The sequence below is a fragment of the Panthera onca genome, chromosome F1 (assembly GCF_046562875.1).
Source record: "Panthera onca isolate mPanOnc1 chromosome F1, mPanOnc1 haplotype 2, whole genome shotgun sequence".
Taxonomy (NCBI): Eukaryota; Metazoa; Chordata; class Mammalia; order Carnivora; family Felidae; genus Panthera; species Panthera onca.
Genome location: NC_138355.1, coordinates 39479992 through 39500507, shown reverse-complemented (window position 1 = coordinate 39500507; position 20516 = coordinate 39479992). Strand labels below are relative to the sequence as shown.

The 20516-nt window shown below is 35.5% G+C and overlaps 1 protein-coding gene across 3 annotated transcripts in view; it reads left to right on the top strand.

The window, feature by feature from the left end:
• Positions 1–20516, top strand: part of DENND1B (DENN domain containing 1B) — a 259688-nt gene that overhangs the window by 51503 nt on the left and 187669 nt on the right. For all 3 annotated transcript variants that reach the window (XM_078440761.2, XM_078440759.2, XM_078440760.2), the window contains exon 3: positions 18137–18180. In XM_078440761.2, the coding sequence (XP_078296887.1) occupies positions 18137–18180 (44 nt within the window). The remainder of the gene's footprint in view (positions 1–18136; positions 18181–20516) is intronic.

Here is a 20516-nt window from a genome sequence, read left to right as displayed (position 1 = left end):
TAATTAGAGCTTCATTGTTTGCAGTTGTGATGCTAATTTTAGATCATTCTGGGAAGAAACATTTGGAAAGGCTATAATTGTCAATTAAATGGCTTCTATGAGTTTCAAAAGCACCGAAATAATTTTACAGGAGGAATTGCTTGATTATCCAGATAATTCTTCAGAGTGATGATAAACACAGTGGGATCATTAGATTAGATGTTTTTTTGCACCACTGCTTATATAAATTTTTAAGAGGGTGCACATACAAATTTCCTAAACTGGGTACTTTTAAATGTGTACATTATGTAAGGCCACGGAAAGAAGTGTGATCTATGCTATTTTTATAACTGGTTATAAAATAAAACATATTCAAATAATTTCACTTCCTTGGTTTTTTTATATATGTAAATCAAACTCAAATGATTTCAGTGAAGAATGATTTTAGTTCTAGAATGGGAGTGTATTGATTTGGATCTATTAGTAATGTCCTTTTCTAAGTTTCTTCACACACATTTCTAAGTATTGTTCAGAGGAAATCAGTAAGATTTAGGACATTACTTTACAAAAAAAGTAGTTTGCTGATAATATCTTCCTATAGATAGTAAGGAAATTTTCTTTCTTTTTAAAAAATTTTTAATGTTTATTTTTGAGAGAGAGCAAGCATGCATGAAAGGGGGAGGGGTAGAAAGAGAGGGAGATACAGAATCCAAAGCAGGCTCCAGGCTCTGAGCAGTTAGTACGGATCCCGACGTGGGGCTGGAACCCAAGAACCCACGAACCATGAGATCACAACCTGAGCTGAAGTCAGATGCTTAACCGACTGAGCCACCCAGGTGCCCCAGTAAGGACATTTTCTAAACTTGTGAATATGCCTTAAACTGATGTCCATTCAATGAACAATCAAATTAAAGATCAACAAAGTAGAAAAAATTCGGCTTATTTATAGTGTGCTTTTATATGCAGCAGCATATTTTAGAAAGGATGTCATATTAGAAACAAGGATATCTGGATTCTAGTCTTGGCTTCAATATACTAGTTTCAGACATGGGATACAATAGAACTTCCTGAATATAGAGTGATAAAAAAGAATCTTTAGGGTCCTCTCCCATTCAGAAAACTCTATCATTCTATTCATACACAATGAACCTTTTTTTTTTTTTTGGAAACTCCAAAAGGGGAGGAAAAAGCAAAACAGAGACCTTAAATTAGTTTTTGCATTCACAGATACTGGCATTCATTCTTTCTGTTATTCAAGTTGGAACTAATTGCTTAAATTCTATGAAAGAAAGTATTGTAAGAAAGCACAACAAAAAGTGTTTTCTCACAGATATCTTAGATAATAAGGTACAAAAAGACATATATCTTATTTAGATATGGACTACCAGTGTTTATGTGTATGGCATGTAGTGATAAAAGGAATAATGGACAATACATCTTCATGTGAATATAACCATAGCTCCCCATCATTGTTCTGTAAATCATATGGTTCCAATGTCATAAAGCACTTAACTTTGAAATGAAATGATTTTCATTGTTCTATAGAAGTAGAATTATAGTATTAGTAATTATCAGCACAGGAATGGTTTTATAGAGAAAATTGTTTTTTTAAGATTTAGTAACACTTTTCTTGCAAATATTACCTCTTGCTATAACTGTTATGGTTAATATTTCTTCCTAGCCCTCTGAAGATATACCTTTTGCCAAACAAAATATATATGTAATAAAGGAAATTCTGAATTATTCATTGCCATATTTTAAAGAATATTTCCAATCAAGAAATATTAAATTCTTTTTAAAAAAATTTTTAATGCATATTTATTTTTAGAGAGGTAGGGTACACTCATATGAGTGGGGGCAGGACAGAGAGAGAGGGAATCCCAAGCAGGCTCCATGCTGTCAGCACAGAGCCCAATGTGGGGCTTGCTCTCAGGAACCATGAGATCCTGACCTGAGCCAATATCAGGAGTCACTGATGTCAAAAGTCAAGAGTTGGATGCTTAACCAGCTGAGCCAACAGGCATCACTCCCTATATTCTTTAACATATGATACATAATGCTATACATGGTCTATGCTATTAGTTCTTTTTTTTCAATTTATGAAATTTATTGTCAAATTGGTTTCCATACAACACCCAGTGCTCATCCCAAAAGGTGCCCTCCTCAATGCCCATCACCCACCCTCCCTCCCTCACACCCCCCATCAACCCTGTTTGTTCTCAGTTTTTAAGAATCTCTTATGCTTTGGCTCTCTCCCACTCTAACCTCTTTTTTCTTTTCCTTCCCCTCCCCCCATGGGTTTCTGTTAAGTTCCTCAGGATCCACATAAGAGTGAAACCATATGGTATCTGTCTTTCTCTGTATGGCTTATTTCACTTAGCGTCACACTCTCCAGTTCCATCCATGTTGCTACAAAAGGCCATATTTCATTCTTTCTCATTGCCACGTAGTACTCCATTGTGTATATAAACCACAATTTCTTTATCCATTCATCAGTTGATGAACATTTAGGCTCTTTCCATAATTTGGCTATTGTTGAGAGTGCTGCTATAAACATTGGGGTACAAGTGCCCCTATGCATCAGTACTCCTGTAACCCTTGGGATTTCCTAGCAGTGCTATTGCTGGGTCATAGGGTAGATCTATTTTTAATTTTTTGAGGAACCTCCACACTGTTTTCCAGAGTGGCTGCACCAATTTTATGCTATTAGTTCTTAAGGTCAGTAGCATTGATATCACTAGGGAACTTGTGAGAAATGCATTTTCTCAGACACAACTTTGACTATTGACTGAGCAGTTCTGGAAATGGGACCCAGAGAGCTATGTCTTAACAAGCTGTCTACACATTTTGTGTTGCATGCTAACATTTGAGAACTACTGAAGTAGACCTTTAAGAAGTTGCTAAAATTCTGTTAATCATCTGTATGTTAACTTTAAAATAATTTGTAAAAATACCTTACTATGTATATTTCATTAAGATTAAATGTAGCCTGAATTTGGCATTTTTCAGCAATGAATTTGTTTTTACATTTTTTTTTAATTTTTTTAACATTTATTTATTTTTGAGACAGAGACAGAGCATGAACAGGGTCAGAGAGAGAGGGAGACACAGAATCAGAAACAGGCCCCAGGCTCTGAGCTGTCAGCACAGAGCCTGACGTGGGGCTCGAACTCACGGACCGCGAGATCATGACCTGAGCCAAAGTTGGACGCTTAACCGACTGAGCCACCCAGGCGCCCCTGTTTTTACTTTTACTGTTGCTAGTAGTCTTAAAGTTTATAAAGTTATGCAATCTATGATTACTGTTTTTTTTTTTTTTTTTGTGGTCGATCAGTAGAGGTGATAAGATATCTAAGAAAGTGAGATCTTTACACTGGAGTGTGTGCCAAGGAAAAATGGCAGGATATTGGTTTGGATCTATGGCTTGGATCTATGGCTTTACCAAGGTCATCCGTGGCCCTCAATGAGACAATGAGTTGCTTTTTAAAATACTTTTATTATGGTCAGACTAGATATAACATTACAATAATTGAATTTGCAAACTATTTTGGTAGAGGTAGTGAAAATTAAATTTTTAGGGGTGCGACATCAGCACAAGATGGCACAATCAGGGACCCCAGCCTCCATTCCCCAATAATGATTAACAATTAGATAGCTGTCACAAAACAAAAACAGTTCTCTGAGAGACCTGGAGTCCACTTAAGAAATTAGCAACACAGTGTAACAGAAAACTTGAGAATAGCTACACTGGAGACAGAAAAACAGCTTTATTATGCCTGCATCACCTCATTCCCAAGCTGACATTGCTCAGTGCCAAGAGGGAACTTTCCATCTAGAAAGAGTTTCCATTCCAAGGAGGGGATAGTGGGTGAATTTCCCCACTTTTGGGGCACCACATTAAGGTCCTGGTTCAGTTTTACTCCATGCAAAGACTAGCAAAGCTGGTATATATAGTGATGGCTAGGAATGAGAAAGAAAAGCATGCTATCAATAGTAGTCACACAGTGGGAATAACTGTGTTTCCCAGTTGACCTGCTCTGTGAATTTTATTGGTTTTCACCCCACAGATATTTGTGTTCACTGATGCTAGCTGCCTGAGTTCTTTCTGCTCCTCCCACCCACCCAGCCTGTTTTGAGCCTAGGAACTACACTGGCAGCAGCCCAGGCCTCTACAGTTATATGGATGCAAGACACCATCCTAGACACCTCCATGGGTGACCCCCACAACTGTGCAAACACTCAGGGTTAGGTTTTCCAGCTGTGTACTTGCATAGTACCAGTCTGACACCTATCACCAGTCTCCACTGCTATGTGCATGCCTGGGGGAGGACTGTGTGGCCACAGGAGAGCCAGGGCCCCACAGATGCTTGTAGGCTTGGATTATGTCACTGGCCTGCACCATTGTGCTCAACTGGAGCTAGCCCTTCCAGCTCTGCCCCTGGCTGGATCCCCGTCGTTAGCCTCCACTGCCATGCACTCATGGTGAGACACATGAGCAGCCACTAGTGGTTCAAGATAATACATGCTGAGAGCACATCTCTAGCACTGGCTATTACTGCTGTTTGTTCTAGTCCCTAGCCAGTGGGCCTGGAGGCACTGTTGAGGACCCTCACAGTCCTTGTAGTCTCAGTGGATGCCCTGCAGCATTTGCCAGGGATTGTATGGTTGGAAATGCTGTGGACCTCAATGGCCTGAGCCGAATGGGCCACCACATACCCCCAGACTTGATGCCACTACACATCTCTGCACTTGGTGCCTGACACCACTAGCTATGGAGTCACAGCACACTCCATTATGCCCCAACTTGCAGGTGAAAGTCAAATGTGTAGACACCTATGTAAGGCTACAGGGATCATGAAGAATCAGTGAAATATGACTCCATCAAAGGAGTACAGTGAATCTTCAGTAACTAGCCTCAAAGAAATGGAAATCTGGGTATTTCTTGATAAAGAATTGATAATAATTGTTTTAATGATGCTTAAGTGCTATAAGAGAACACAGATAAACAATTTAAATATATCAGGAAAACAGTGTAAGAACAAATGTGAAGTGCAACAAATATATAAAACCTTAAAAAAATTTTAATGTTTATTTTTGAGAGAGAGAGAGAGAGTATGAGCAGGGGAGGGGCAGAGAGAGAGGGAGACACAAAATCTGAAGCAGGCTCGAGGCTCTGAGCTGTCAGCACAGAGCCTGACGCGGGGCTCGAACCCACAAACTGTGAGATAATGACCTGAGCTGAAGTCGGATGCCTAACCGACTGAGCCACCCAGCCTCCCTGAAAACCTTAAAAAGAGCCAAATAGAAATTTTGGAACTGAAGAATGTAGTGACTGAATCAAGGAACTCAATGGAGAGCTTCAGCTGCAAGCTAGACCAAGCAGAAGAAAGAATCCATGAGCTTGAAGACAATATGAAATTAACCACTCAGAGGAGCAAAAAATAAAAAAGAAAAAGAATGAAAGCCTTATAAGACACAATTAAGACAAACAGTCTACATACAATTGGAGTTTCAGAAGGAGAAGAGAGGCAGAAATGAGTAGAAAATTTATTTAAAGAAATACCAGCTAAGAGCTTTTCAAACCTGAGGATAGATTTGGACATCCAGCTTATGAAGTTGATAAGTCATTCCCAAATTTCAATCAAAATGGTCTTCTCTAATAATACATTTTAGAATACAACTGTCCATAGTGAAAGATAAAGAGAGAATTTTAAGAAGCAACAAGAGAAAAATATTTCTCATGAAGGGTAGGAGCAGATTTTTCAACAGAGACCTTGCAGGCCAGGAGAGAGTAGAATGGTCTATTCAGAATGCTGAAAGAAAAAGACTGCCCACCAATAATACTTTATCCAGCAAAGTTGTCCTTCAGAAGTGAAGGTTGGAATAAAGACTTTTTGAAAGAAATACAAGCTGAGGTAGTTCATCAACACTATAGCTGCCTTACAAAAAATGTTGAAAGAACTTATTCAAGTTGAAATGGAAGGACATGAACCGTGAAAACATATGAAAAAAAATGACCCACTGGTAAAGGCAATTATGTTGCCAACTTCAGAATGCTTTAATACTATAATAGGTGGTATGTTAACCAGTTTACTCCAGTATCAAGGTTGGAGGACGGGGCACCTGGGTGGCTCTGTTGGTTAAATGTCCAACTTTGGCTCAGTCCACGCATGATCTCACGGTTCGTAAATTCAAGCCCTGCATTGGGCTCTCTGCTGCCCGTTCTGGATCCTCTGTCTCCCTCTTTCCACCCCTCCCCCACTCACATGCATGTACATACGCTCTCTCTCTTTCAAAAGTAACAGTTTAAAAAAAAGGTTGAAGGACATAAGTATTACAAATAGCTATAGCCATGATAATTTGTTAATGGATGTGCAATATGAAAAAGATGTCAAGTGTGACATCAAAAACATAAAATGTGTTTATGTCGGGAACTACAGGGAAGAGTTTTTGTGTGTGATTGTAAAATTTTCCAAGTAGGCCTCAGTGAGCAGAAAACAAAATCTATAGTAGATACAAGATAAAGAGAGGAAAGGTACCACTATGGAAAATCACAAAGACAGAAGAAAGGAAGAAAGGAACTACCAAACAGCCAGAAAACAATTAACAAGATGATAATAGTATGTCCTTACCTATAAATAATTTCTTTAAATATAAGTGGACTAAATTGTTCAATCAAAGGCATACAGTGGCTGAGGAGTAAGAAAACAACACCCAGCTATATGCTTTAAGAGACTAACTTAAGGCTCAAAGAGAAGTGATGGAAAAAAGTGAGCAGAGGTAACTATTTGCATTACACAAAATAGACTAAGTCAAAAGTTGTAACAAGAGACAAAGTGCTGATATGATGATAAAGGGGTCAGTTTGTGAAGATTGTACAATTGTAAATACATATGCATCCTACATCAGAAAAGCTAAAGATATCAAGGAAATACCAAGAGATCTGAAGGGAGTAATAGATATCAGTGTGATAGTAGAGGACTTTAATACCCTGCTTTCAACAATGGATAAATCATCCAGGCAGAAAATCAATAAGGAAACATTGACTTGAACCATACTTTAGATCAAATGGCTTTAGCAGACCTATACAGAAGGCTCTGTCCAATAACAGGAGAACACACATTCTTCTCAAGAACACAGGGAAACTGTCTCTAGGATAGACTATATATTAGTTCACAAAATAAGTCTCAGTGAATTTATTTATTTATTCAATATATGAAATTTATTGTCAAATTGGTTTCCACACAACACCCAGTGCTCATCCCAAAAGGTGCCCTCCTCAATGCCCATCACCCACCCTCCCCTCCCTCCCACCCCCCATCAACCCTCAGTTTGTTCTCAGTTTTTAAGAATCTCTTATGCTTTGGCTCTCTCCCACTCTAACCTCTTTTTTCTTTTCCTTCCCCTCCCCCCATGGGTTTCTGTTAAGTTCCTCAGGATCCACATAAGAGTGAACACATATGGTATCTGTCTTTCTCTGTATGACTTACTTCACTTAGCATAACACTCTCCAGTTCCATCCATGTTGCTACAAAGGGCCATATTTCATTCTTTCTCATTGCCACGTAGTACTCCATTGTGTATATAAACCACAATTTCTTTGTTCATTCATCAGTTGATGGACATTTAGGCACTTTCCATAATTTGGCTATTGTTGAGAGTGCTGCTGTAAACATTGGGGTACAAGTGCCCCTATGCATCAGTACTCCTGTATCCCTTGGGTAAATTCCTAGCAGTGCTACTGCTGGGTCATAGGGTAGGTCTATTTTTAATTTTTTGAGGAACCTCCACACTGCTTTCCAGAACAGCTGCGCCAGTTTGCATTCCCACCAAAAGTGCAAGGGGGTTCCCGTTTTTCCACAACCTTGCCAGCATCTATAGTTTCCTGATTTGTTCATTTTAGCCACTCTGACTGGCTAAAATGAGGTGGTATCTGAGTGTGGTTTTGATGTATATTTCCTTGATGAGGAGCGATGTTGAGCCTCTTTTCATGTGCCTGTTGGCCATCTGGATGTCTTCTTTAGAGAAGTTTCTATTCATATTTCCTGCCCATTTCTTCACTGGATTATTTGTTTTTCGGGTGTGGAGTTTGGTGAGCTCTTCATAGATTTTGGATACTAGCCTTTTGTTCGATATGTCATTTGCAAATATCTTTTCCCATTCCGTTGGTTGCCTTTTAGTTTTGTTGTTTCCTTTGCTGTGCAAGTCTCAGTGAATTTAAAAGGATTGAATTATTTTTTTCCAAACATAATGGTATCAAACTAGAAATAAATAACAAGAGGAAAAGTGGAAAATTAAAAAAATATGTGGAAAGTATTCACATACTGCTGAGCAATTGATGCATTAAAGATTACATCAAAAGACATGTAAAAATATACTAAAATAAAAATGGAAGCATAACATAACAAAACTCATGGCATGGAATAAGAGCAGTACAAAGGGGAAGTTTATAGCAATAAATGCCTACATTAGAGAAAAAGAAATAAACAACTTTACACCTCAAAGAACTAGAAAAAGAACAAATGAAGCTAAAAATTAGCAGAAGGTAGGAGACAAAGATTAGAGCAGATATAAATGGAGAATAGAGAAGTAATAGAAAAGATCTTCAAAACTAAGAGTTGTATTTTTTTAATAACCTTTTTAAATATTTATTTTTGACAGAGAGAGAGCAAGGGAGGGGCAGAGACAGAGAGGGAGACACAGAATCTGAAACGGGCTCTAGGCTCTGAGTTGTTAGCATAGAGCCTGATGCAGGGCTCTAACTCACAAACCCTGAGATCATGACTGAGCCACCCAGGCATCTCTAAGAATTGGTTTTTTTTAAAGTTAAATAAAATTCACAAAACTTTAGTTGGATTTACCAAGTAAAAAAGGAAGGACTCAAATAAATAAAATTATAAATGAAAAAGGAGATATTACAAGTGATACCATAGAAATACAAAGTATTATAAAAATAAAAGACTGCCATGAACAACTGTATGTCAACAATTAGACAACCTAGAAAAATGGATACATTCAGCCATTGAAACACATGACCTACCATGTCTGAATCAGGAAGAAATAGAAAATCTGAACAGACCAATGATAAATAAGGAGATTTAATCATTAGTTAAAAACTTCCCATTAAAGAAAAGCCTAAGACCAGATGGCTTTGTGGGTGAATTTGCCAAACATTTAAGAAGAATAAATGCCAGTTCTTATTATTCTCTTCCAAAAAATTGAAAAGGAGAGAACATTCCCAAACTCATTTTATAAGGCCAGTATTACGCTGACACCAAAAGCAAGATAAGGATAATAAAAGAAAAGAAAATTATAGGCCAATATTCCTGATGAATATAGATGCAAAAACTTTCAATGAAATGGTAGCAAACCCAAATCAGTGGCACATTAAAAGGATCATTTACCAGGGACTTCCCCTCTACTTGCTAGATGGTGTGCTGCCTAATTTATGAATCACTTAATAAAGCCAGTTAGATCTTGAAACAAACAAACAAAAAGATAAAAAACCACGAGCAAATGAGATTTATTTCTGGGATTCAAAGATGGTTCAACATGTGAAAATCCATAAATGTGATAAACCACATTAATAGAAGGAAAGATAAAAGTCATATCATCTCAACAGATCAGGAAAAGTGTTTGATAAGTTTGATCTTTCATGATTAAAACTCTCAACAAATTAGGGGCACCTGGGTGGCTCAGTCGGTTGAACATCTGACTTTTGGTTTCGGCTCGGGTCATGATCTCACGGTTTGTGGGTTTGAATCCCACATCGGGCTCCATGCTGACACTATGGGGCCTGCTTGGGATTCTCTCTCTCCCTCTTTCTCTGCCCCTCCCCCACTTACTCTCTCTGTCTCTCTCAAAAATAAACTTAAAAAATTTTTTAAAAATTAAAAAAGCAAACCTCTCAACAAATTAGATATAGAAAGAACATACCTCAACATAATAAAGTACACTGGTGACAGCCCTACAGCTAATATTATACTTAGTGGTAAAAGGTGGAAACTTACCCTCTGAGATCACGAACAAGACAAGGAGGCCCACTCTTACCACTCTTACTTAACATAGTACTAGAAGTCTTAGCTAGAGCAGTTAGACAAGAAAAGAAATACAAGGCATCCAAATGGGAAAGAAAGAAGCAAATTTTTTGCTGATGACATGATCTTGATATAGGAAATCCTAAAGACTCCACCAAAAAATTTTTAGAACTCATAAACAAATTTAGAAACATTTCAGGATGCAGAATCAGCATACAAAAATAAGTTGCATTCCTCTACACTAACAGTGAACTATCTGAAAAAGAAATAACACAGTCTATTTATACGAGTATCAAAGACAGTAAAATGCTTAGAAATGAGTGTAATCAAGTGAAAGATAAAAACACTGAAAACTATATGACACTGAAGAAGGAAACTGAAGACACAAATAAATGGAAAGATATTTCATGATCATAGATTGTAAGAATTAATATTGTTAGCATTTTGTTCATATTAACCAAATCCATCTATAGAGTCATAGATGATTTTTATTTTGTATGTAGATACAATATTTATCAGAATCCTGATGGAATTTTTTTCATAGAACTTGAAGAACAATCCTAAAATTTATAGGGAACCACAAAAGACCCCAAATATCAAAAAACCAAAAACAAAAACAAAAAAAATATTGAGAAAGAACAAAACTAGAGGCATCACACTTCCAAATTTCAAATTGTGTTACAAACTATAATAATAAAAACAGTATGGTACTGGCATAAAAACAGACATGTGGACCAATGGAACAGAATACAGAGCCCTGAAATAAATCCACATGTACATGGTCAACAAATACTTCACAAGGGAGCCAAGAGTACTCAATGTGGAAAGGATAGTCTCTTTAAATAAATGGTGTTGGGAAAACTGGATATCCACATGCAAATGGATGAAGTTGGATCTCTGTTTTACATCAGTCACAAAAACTTGAATGGATTTTGAGGACTTAAACATGAGATCTGAACCCATTAATCTCCTAGAAGAGGGGTGCCTAAGTGGCTCAGTTCATTAAGCATCTACCTCTTGGTTTCAGCTCAGGTCATGAACTTAGTTTCATGAGGTTGAGCCCCACATTGGGCTCTGCACTGACAGTACAGAGACTGCTTGGGATTCTCTCTGTCTCTTTCTCTGCCCCTTCCCTGTTTGCATGTGCTGTTTCTCAAAATAAATAAACATTAAAAAAAACTCCTAGGAGAAAATATAGATGATAAGTTCATTGACATCAATCTTATCAATGATATTTTGGATATGACACCAGAAGCACAAGTAACAAAAGCAGAAATCATTAAATGAGACTACATCAAACTAAAAAGCTTCTGTATATCAAAAGAAACAATCAAGAAAATGAAAAGGCAACCTACAGAATGGGAGAAAATTATTTGCCAACTATGTATATATGTGTGTTTAGATTCCACATATGAGTGAGATCATACAGTTTTTGGCTTATATATCTGGTAAGGGGTTAATATCCAAAATATAAATGGAACTCAGAACTCGTACAATAACAAAACCCAAACAATTTCATTTAAAAAATAGGCAGAGGAGGGGCACCTGGGTGGCTCAGTCGGTTGAGTGTCTGACTCTTGATTTCAGCTTAGGTCATGATCTCCCAGTTGTGGGATCAAGCCCTGCTTAAGATTCTCTCTCCTCTCTCTCTCTCTCTTCCTCTGCTCCTCTTCTCAGCTCATGTTCTCTCTCTCTCTCAAAAAAATTTATATATACACACACACATACATACATACATACATACACACACACACACACACCCCACTTCTGGGTATATATCTGAAGAAGATGAAATCACTATCTTGAAGAGATACTTGTACTCCCATGTTCATTGCAACATTATTCCCAACAGTCAAGATATGAAAACAACCTAAATGTCCATCAATGGATGGATGGTTAAAGGAAATGTGTTGTATATGTGTGTGTATGTGTGAGGTGAAATATTATATATATCTGCATGTATATAATGAAATATATTCAGCCCTAAATAAAAAGAACATCTTGCCATTTGCAGCAACATAGATTGATCTTGAGGGTGTTATTCTAAGTGAAATAAGTCAGAGAAAGACATATACTCTATGATCTCACTCATATGGGACTCTAAAAACATGGAACTCAAAGAAAGAGAGAGTAGAATGGTGGTTGCCAGGAGCTGAGGGAGAGATGTTGGTCAAAGGGTACAAACTTACAATAACTTACAATAACATGAATAAGTTCCAGGGATCTAATGTATAGCCTAAGGACTATAGTTAACAATACCATATTGTATTATTGAAAATTGCTCTGAGGGTAGAACTTTAATGTTCTCACTATAACAACAACAAAAACAATAAATTAGTAATTATTCAAGCATGTGTGTTATGTTAATTAGCCTTATAAAACATTTCACATAAGTGTTTATTGAATCAAATTGCACACCTTAATGTTATATGTCAATTATCAATAAAGCTGGAGAAAGTAGTTTTCACTGTCTTTACCTAATTCCATGCCTTTCAGTCTTTTTTTTACCCAATAGCATATGTAGAAAATGATACTTACATGATAAACTTGGGAGGGAAGGAGTAGGAGATAGGGAGGAGAGGAGGGAAATTGATTTTCTCTTTTTCAATACCTGCCTCTGATCAGAGACCGAAAGCATTTTTATTCATTAGTGTAAGACCAGAAGTTCAGCCACCTGATTTCATAATTACAAATGCCCCACGTATTGATTTTACCTTATTTTTCAGTCTAATTTTCTTCAGATATATGTAGCAGATTTTTTTTTTTTTACTGAAAGTATACTGTTTTAAAATGCATTAGCATGACTTGGTATAACATTTAGTAATAATGGACTTTACAGAAAAAAGAAAACCTCACTTCCCTTTTTATTGGCTTTAAATCAGCAATTCATATCTATAACTACTCTTCTGTTTAAATTTTCTTTCCATCACTCATGACTGACAGAAACCTCAACCCTGACTGAATCTACCAATTATCTCCTCTGCCTAAACTGTTGGATGATGATGGGGAAATAGCACATTGTTGCCATTAAACACTAGGTTGGATGCCTACCAAATTGAGTGCTCAACTATGCCTGAAACAGTTATTTCACACTTCCTCCTTAAACCGCCAACAACTTCTCTCTTAAGCAGAGAGCTTTGCTCCTACTTTACAGAAAATAATTGGCAATTTTTACACAAAACTTTTGCTTTTGCACCACAGATTCTAAAATCTTGTGTTCATATCTTCTCTTTTCTTATAATAATGGAAAACATTTCCAGCTTCCCTCCAAGACTCATCTCACTATCATGATCAGGATCCCGTTCTTCCTGCCTTCTCAGAGATATCATCTCTTTTCTTTTTGGCTCTCTGCTGGCTCATTAATTCCTATTATCATTTAAACATGTTCAAGTCTGCACCATACGAAAAGAAAACAACGAGACAAATCTATCTAGCTTCATCTCGCTCTCTCTCCTCCTACTTACTTTCATCTTCCTTGTACAGTCTTTGTTAAATAAGTTGTCTCCATACACTGTCTTCCTTATTCATACTCACTGCATAACCTTCCTGAATCTGCTTTCTCCTTCCTATCCTTCCATTGAATCTCATTTTATTATGGCTTTATGCTTTACATATAGTTACCATTTTTTAGTTGTCACCTTGCTTACTGTTTTGCCACAGTTGTTTGAGAATTTCTTAGATATAACTTCTTCCCTTGATTTTCATAACAGCATACACTCTTGCTGTATTCTTTATTTATGTCTAGTTGCTACTTCTGATTTTGGTTTATGTCATCATCTGCTTTAATGGCTTTCCACAATACCCAGCATACATTGTAAACTCTGTAGTCTGGCCCTAACCTCTCCAGCTTCATCCCTTGACATTCTCTTCCTTCCACTCTGCATTCTAGATAGTTTACTTGTTTTTTGTTCCAGTTTCTAGAGTGCATTGTTCTTTCTCTTAACTTCCAAGACTTCCTGCATATTGTTTCTCCAGTCTGAAATGTTGTCCCCTGCCCACTTTAGAACCCAAATCATCCTTTGCTTGCTTGACATTGATTTACATGTACTTTCCTTCCTAAGTAGCTTAGTGACTCTAAATTAGATTAGATTTCCATATGTTGTCCTGTAGTATCCTGTCCTTTTAGTATAATACTCATTAAATTTTATTGCATTATATATATTAGATGCTTTATTTTCTATAAGTTGTAGAGACCTGATTTTGTTTAGTTCACCATTATATCTTTACCAGTGGAAGAATAAAATTACATGTTTTCTTTAATGAGTCTTGCTCATTTACATTCAAAAGACATCACCATTTCTTCATTAAGAATTTTTTTTTCAATTATTAAGCCAGTGAATTTTCAAGTTCAGTCCAAATGTTTCTACAGGATACCTTGTTTAAAACAATAGTTTGCACAAAAACTGGAGAGTTCCAGGTGTGCTATAGGACTTTGGAGGGCAGGGACTTTTCCTCTTTCTTTAGCACTGCATAGATTTTTGAATGGAATAAATTGAACTTAAACGGGACAGAGAAATGTGTTGATTCTAGAAATTACTTGAAATCGCTGCTCTTTACATCTCAACTAAGAAGGTTCTAGTCTCTCACATTGACTAGCCTTATAACTAAGACTCCTTGTTTTGGCCTCCGTTTCCTCATTCATAAAATTCTGATTCTGCAAGGTAGGTTAGTCAAACACTGAAAGCTATACTCCATCAAGTTACTTACTAATATTATATATTCTACCTTTCAAAAGTATTTGGTCTCTGAACTGTGATTTTATAAATACATATTTTTAAAGATACTCATCTATGAATGCCACAAAATTATGTAAATGCTATTCGTTTATGCAAATTAAAATGTTTTCTTTGCATGTTTTAATTTCATAGTTTTATTACCCTGGTATTTTAAATTATTTTAGTTATTGTTTTCAGTTAGGGGCCAGAAAATGTGAAAGACCTGATTAAAAAGGAAAAAAAAAATTGCTGAATTTATCTCACCCTTACATTAAAAAACCAAAATTGTTTGTAGTGTTTATTTAGTTTTGAAGAGAGACAGAGTGTAAACAGGGGAGGGGCAGAGAGAGAGAGAGGAAGACAGAATCCAAAGCAGGCTGCAAGCTCTGAGCTGTTGGTACAGAGTCCAACACAGGGCTCGAACCTACGAACTGTAAGATCATGACTTGAGTCAAAGTCAGATGCTTAATCGACTGAGCCACCCAGGTGCCCCTTACCCTACATTAAAAAAAAAGCCTTAGTCATGAATTTGGAATATTTGTGATGGTTTTGCACAAATAATATTTTAAATACTCTTATTCCAAATTTACTTATTTCATACAATTTTTATATTTTCCTTACTACAGTGTAAAATCTCTTATTAAAATAAAATGTTGGGGCACCTGGGTGGTTCAGTTGGTTAAGTGTCTGACTCTTGATTTTGGCTCAGGTCGTGATCTCATGGTCCATGAGTTCAATCCCCATGTCCGGCTTTGGGCATGAGCAGAGTCTGCTTGGTGTTCTCTTTCCTCCCTTTCTCTTTGCCCTTCCCCTGTTCACACACACACACACACACACACACACACACACACACACTCTCAAAAATCAATCAATCAATCAATCAATAAATAAAAGATTAACTACATTTATGTACAAATCAAGTATTCTTCCTTTCATATTTATTTGTTTTCTAGATTGTAGGTAGCAAAGGTTGTTTTCACGTTAAGACACAGAGTCTCCCTTGAATTGCTGGCAGACATGGGTAAGGAGAACAGCACAGTGTATGTCGGTTCTCACCAGCAGTGGTGATTTCTGCCAGCAGTTCTCATCCTTTCACCCATAAAATAAGCATAAAATTGACCTAACATTGCCAGATTGGATCTGGTATCTGGAAAGTAATCCTCAGGGAATAGAAAATTTCAGTCTTTGTGCATAAATTTAAGATAGGTTATAATAGTTTTTATCAGAGCCATTTTTTTTCTTCCTTTGCAGTACTCGTGAAAAGTTGTTATAGAGATGTGTCAGATACGGCATAAATCTAACAACACAGGCAGTATCTAAGTTAATCCATTTCAAAATATGGATTTATGTTACAATAAATTTTTGAGTGCTGATGTGTAAATTTCATTTAGTGAAAAGAGGATATTTTCCAATAAATAATTAAACAAGTAGATGCTGTTTTCATGAATTCACTTCTTCATTCTCTCTGTGAAAGAACAGATGATACAGAAAGAAAGCAGTATAATGGGGGATGAGAAAAAGGGAGTTAGTAAAATATACTTGGGTAAATGCTGTGAACAGGGGCAAACCATTATCTGTACAAGATAAATGTTCTAGTTTTAAGACTTAAATGTAAAAAATTTATCAAACACATTTTCATAAATGACAGCTATAAAATTGAGATTGTTCAAAGGGATATTGTAAATACTCACATTGAAACTCTTTAACTCTGTTAATTATAAGAAAGAACTATTTTACATTTCTGTATAATTGATTTGCTTATATGACCGTTAGTGTATTACATTTATCAAAGTAATAACTTAATATTTCATGAAGATTCCATCATATAACTTTCATTTTATGAGATTCAAATCCTAATAACTACCATTTTGGTAAAACTAACTCACACGTGTATATTTTCCAACATAACACTCACACATAAGTATTTTCCAACATAATCTTCCATGTCTTGAGTATTTGTAGGTGTCCTATAACGCATGTCACGTTCATTTTAGAAATGTATACACTTTGTTTTACATGAAGGCATGATCATTTAATATTACCTTTGTGAATTTATAATGCATTATTTTTATATAAGATGATTAAATCTTATGTAAGATTTAATGATGTTAAATGATTTCTTATTTATTGACTTATGTGGAAACCTTTTATTCTTTAGTAAGTAAAAGGTTAATTATAGAAAGTATGCTTTCTTTTTAATTTAAAACAATGGAAAAAAATTCTTTTGAACTTAGTAAGTAATACAGCAAGAGGAGGTAGCTCATGCTAAAAATATTGCTAGGTAATTATTGAGTTTTAGAATTAAAACCTTGAAATTATATATTCTATAATATATAGAAATATAATATATAGAAATTCTATATAATAATATAGAAATTTGGACTATATTTTTATAAAAGCAACATGAAATAGTGGAAAAATGGAATAGAACTATAATTTTTTACTTTGAGAGCATAAAGTGATATCTTTGGTCTACTGAGTCTTTTTGCTTGGAGTGAAGTTCAAATCCTGTTGTGTCAGTGGTACTTGTTATTTACATTGTCTTGAGCTTTCAAAGGCTTTTTCAGAAGTAATATTATCCATTGTACACTATCCTTGGAAAGTACATCTATAGGTATTCAGAAGGGTTTTTTTTGACAGAGTTAAAAAGCACATGACCAAAATGTTTATTAGTGCTAATTAAAAGGGCTTATTTTTAATATACTAAGTAGAAAAGAAACATTGAGAGAAACAATGGAAATGAAAAGCCAGTGGGAATATTTATCAGATAACATTGGTTTTTATATATGAATAAGTATATAAAATATATTGGAAAAACTTCTCTAAAAGCCCTGCGGATATCAATTATATTTTAAGTAAGCTTGATGCTTTATACCTACCAATTTATATTATTTTAAAAAAGACTTTATAGAGTTGCAAATATGGAATCTTAAAAGTGAATTTTGATATAAAGCATGCATTAATAGGTGTTCTTAAATATTTAGGATTTTAAATGGAAATTTAAGGTGATATATCTTGGTCTAATTTCTAAGAACTATAATATATTTGATTACATATTTAACACATTTATTTTTCTTTTCAAATTAAAGGTAATGTGTTCAGTGTAGTTAAATCTGAAAATTCATATTTCAGAATCTTAAAACTAAAGTATATAAATAAAAAAGTGAGTTATGGAAATGGTTTTTAATAATCTAACTAAGTTACCAATTTTATTTGTTCCTGTTCCTAAAGGTCATTTAAAGATCAAAATACTTTATTTTTAACCTAATCAACTGTAATATTTAAAGAAAAATTAAAAAATTCATTTTAAAAGTAGCTTTGACAACTTTAAGATAGTTTTATAAGAATGTTGGTGTAAATGTGTTCTCTGGCCTCTGTTTAATGATGTGTGTCAATTATTTACAGATCCGGTGGTATTGTGGAAATTCCCAGAGGACTTTGGCGACCAGGTTGGAACCACATAATTGTTTAAAACCGTTTAAAATTGGAGTACTATGATTATTACTACTGTTAATGCAACAACTACTCTAGCGTATGAATTACTATACGTATTTTCTCTTGACCAACTGTAAGAAAAAGAAGCCATGTGTTCAGAATGTATATGGAAAATCTTCTTTTTTTTTTAATGAAATTTATTGTCAAATTGGTTTGGGAAATCTTTTAAAGTTACCAAGTAGATGGGTGATGAAGAAGCCCTTGTATTAAAACTAATAAGAACTGAATGTTTATAATTTCAACATATTTTTACACTCTTTTGATTTCTCTATGGAATATATTTGGAAACATTTAAAATTTTTTTCTGTTAAAAAAACCTGACAATACCATACTTTGTTGAATACCCTTCTATTATTTCTGTCTACTTGAAGTAAGTAGTAACGGCTATAAATCTGTGATTTAGTTCTCTGCTTGTTACAGTAATGTCTGAATCATTTACGTATATAAGTTAAATTCTTATTTTTTACTTTTACATAATTTTTATCTTTCTTAATAAAAATGACTCTTAAAAGAAAATAAGAGAATTCAGAATGAATTTAATTCATTTGTACTTAAAAATTTTTTTTAATGTTTATTTTTGAGAGAGAGAGAGAAAGAGAGAGCGAGCGAGCATGAGTCGGGGGAGGGACAGAGAGAGAAGAAAACACAGAATCTGAAGCAGGCTCCAGGCTCTGAGCTGTCCACACAGAGCCTGACATGGGGCTGGAACTCACGAACTGTGAGATCATGACTTGAGCTGAAGTTGGACACTTAACCAACTGAGCCACTCAGGTGCCCCTATTCCATTTTTATTTTAAATTACAGTCTTTTATAGTTCCTTAAGTATTTAGTCTGACCAAAATTATGCATTATTTTGACATGATCTATGTAAATAGAAATTTTTTAAAATTTATATTATAGATTTATCATTTTGAAATGAATTATATAATACATGGTTAAATACCAATTTTTTTTTTTATTTTTTTAACGTTTATTTATTTTTGAGACAGAGAGAGACAGAGCATGAACAGGGGAGGGTCAGAGAGAGAGGGAGACACAGAATCCGAAACAGGCTCCAGGCTCTGAGCTGTCAGCACAGAGCCCGATGCGGGGTTCGAACTCACAGACCGCGAGATCATGACCTGAGCCAAAGTCGGACGCTTAACCGACTGAGCCACCCAGGCACCTCCCAATTTTAATTTTTATAGAAATCGGCACTTTCCTGGAACTCTGCTAAGCAGATTCATTTATTTATTTTTTTTGTCTGCAGAACAGTGGGATAAAACAATCTCATCACTGTTAAAATTATAAAATGATATTAGTATGAGCTAACTCCTGAGTTCACAGATATGATTCTTACAGTTCTCATAATTTATAAAAATGAAAGCTGATAAAAATATTGTTTAAAGCAATTCATCCAGAAATAAGTATACAGAAAAATATTTGTTTAGAGAAGTTTATTCAGAAATAAGTATATAGAAAGGTGATTTTGATATGTGGAAGGATAGCTTTCTGCATGTGAAATCTTTGGGTAAGACTAGGAAATTACACTGAAAAAAATCAGTAAATGGGCATGTTAATATTAATTCAATAATGCAGCTCTTGACTATTTTCCACATAAAAAGAGGGGTATGCTCTCTTAATTTGATTTAGCTCTTTAGAGAAAGAATAGATTTATAAATATCTTAAGTATGCAGAAGTCCCAATAGTGAAGACATGATCTGGACATATGACATATAATTGGGTTTGTTCCCAAGTAATGTATAGTTAGATTAGAGCCTTCCTCACTCAGTTTAGCATTTTGAAATACTGTTCTTTTGGTCTTCTCGATTCTTTCTTGTCCACTGACCCAAGAACAGACCTCCTGTTCAGGTCACGTCTTGTTTTGTTTTTTATTTTCCCCCTCTTAAACTGCCCCTGAGAATCCTAGGAGACCTGAAGACTCCTCACCTTGGGTTCACATGAAGGCAGTCATGTATTTGTCGAGTTCAGCTGCAGTAAGTTGTTCAGTGAGAGCAACTGTTGCTGTCCTTCTTTGTGACTGGCTGGTGGTTAGGAATTTTTTACTTGGGGTTGAAATGTTGCTTTGTTCCCCAAGTTTGTGAGGTTAGTGGAACATTAGTAAGCCCTTGCACACTTCAAAAGCAGTTCACCAGGTAATGGTGATGAACATGCAGAATTCCAATTCACAGCAGTTACACACTTTTTTGAAGGTTAGAGCTGAAAGGAGCTTTCGATACCATTTTGTTTAACCACTTTATATCCAAAGGAACCAAACTTTACGTAGGAATCTAGCCAAGGACCTTGAAGA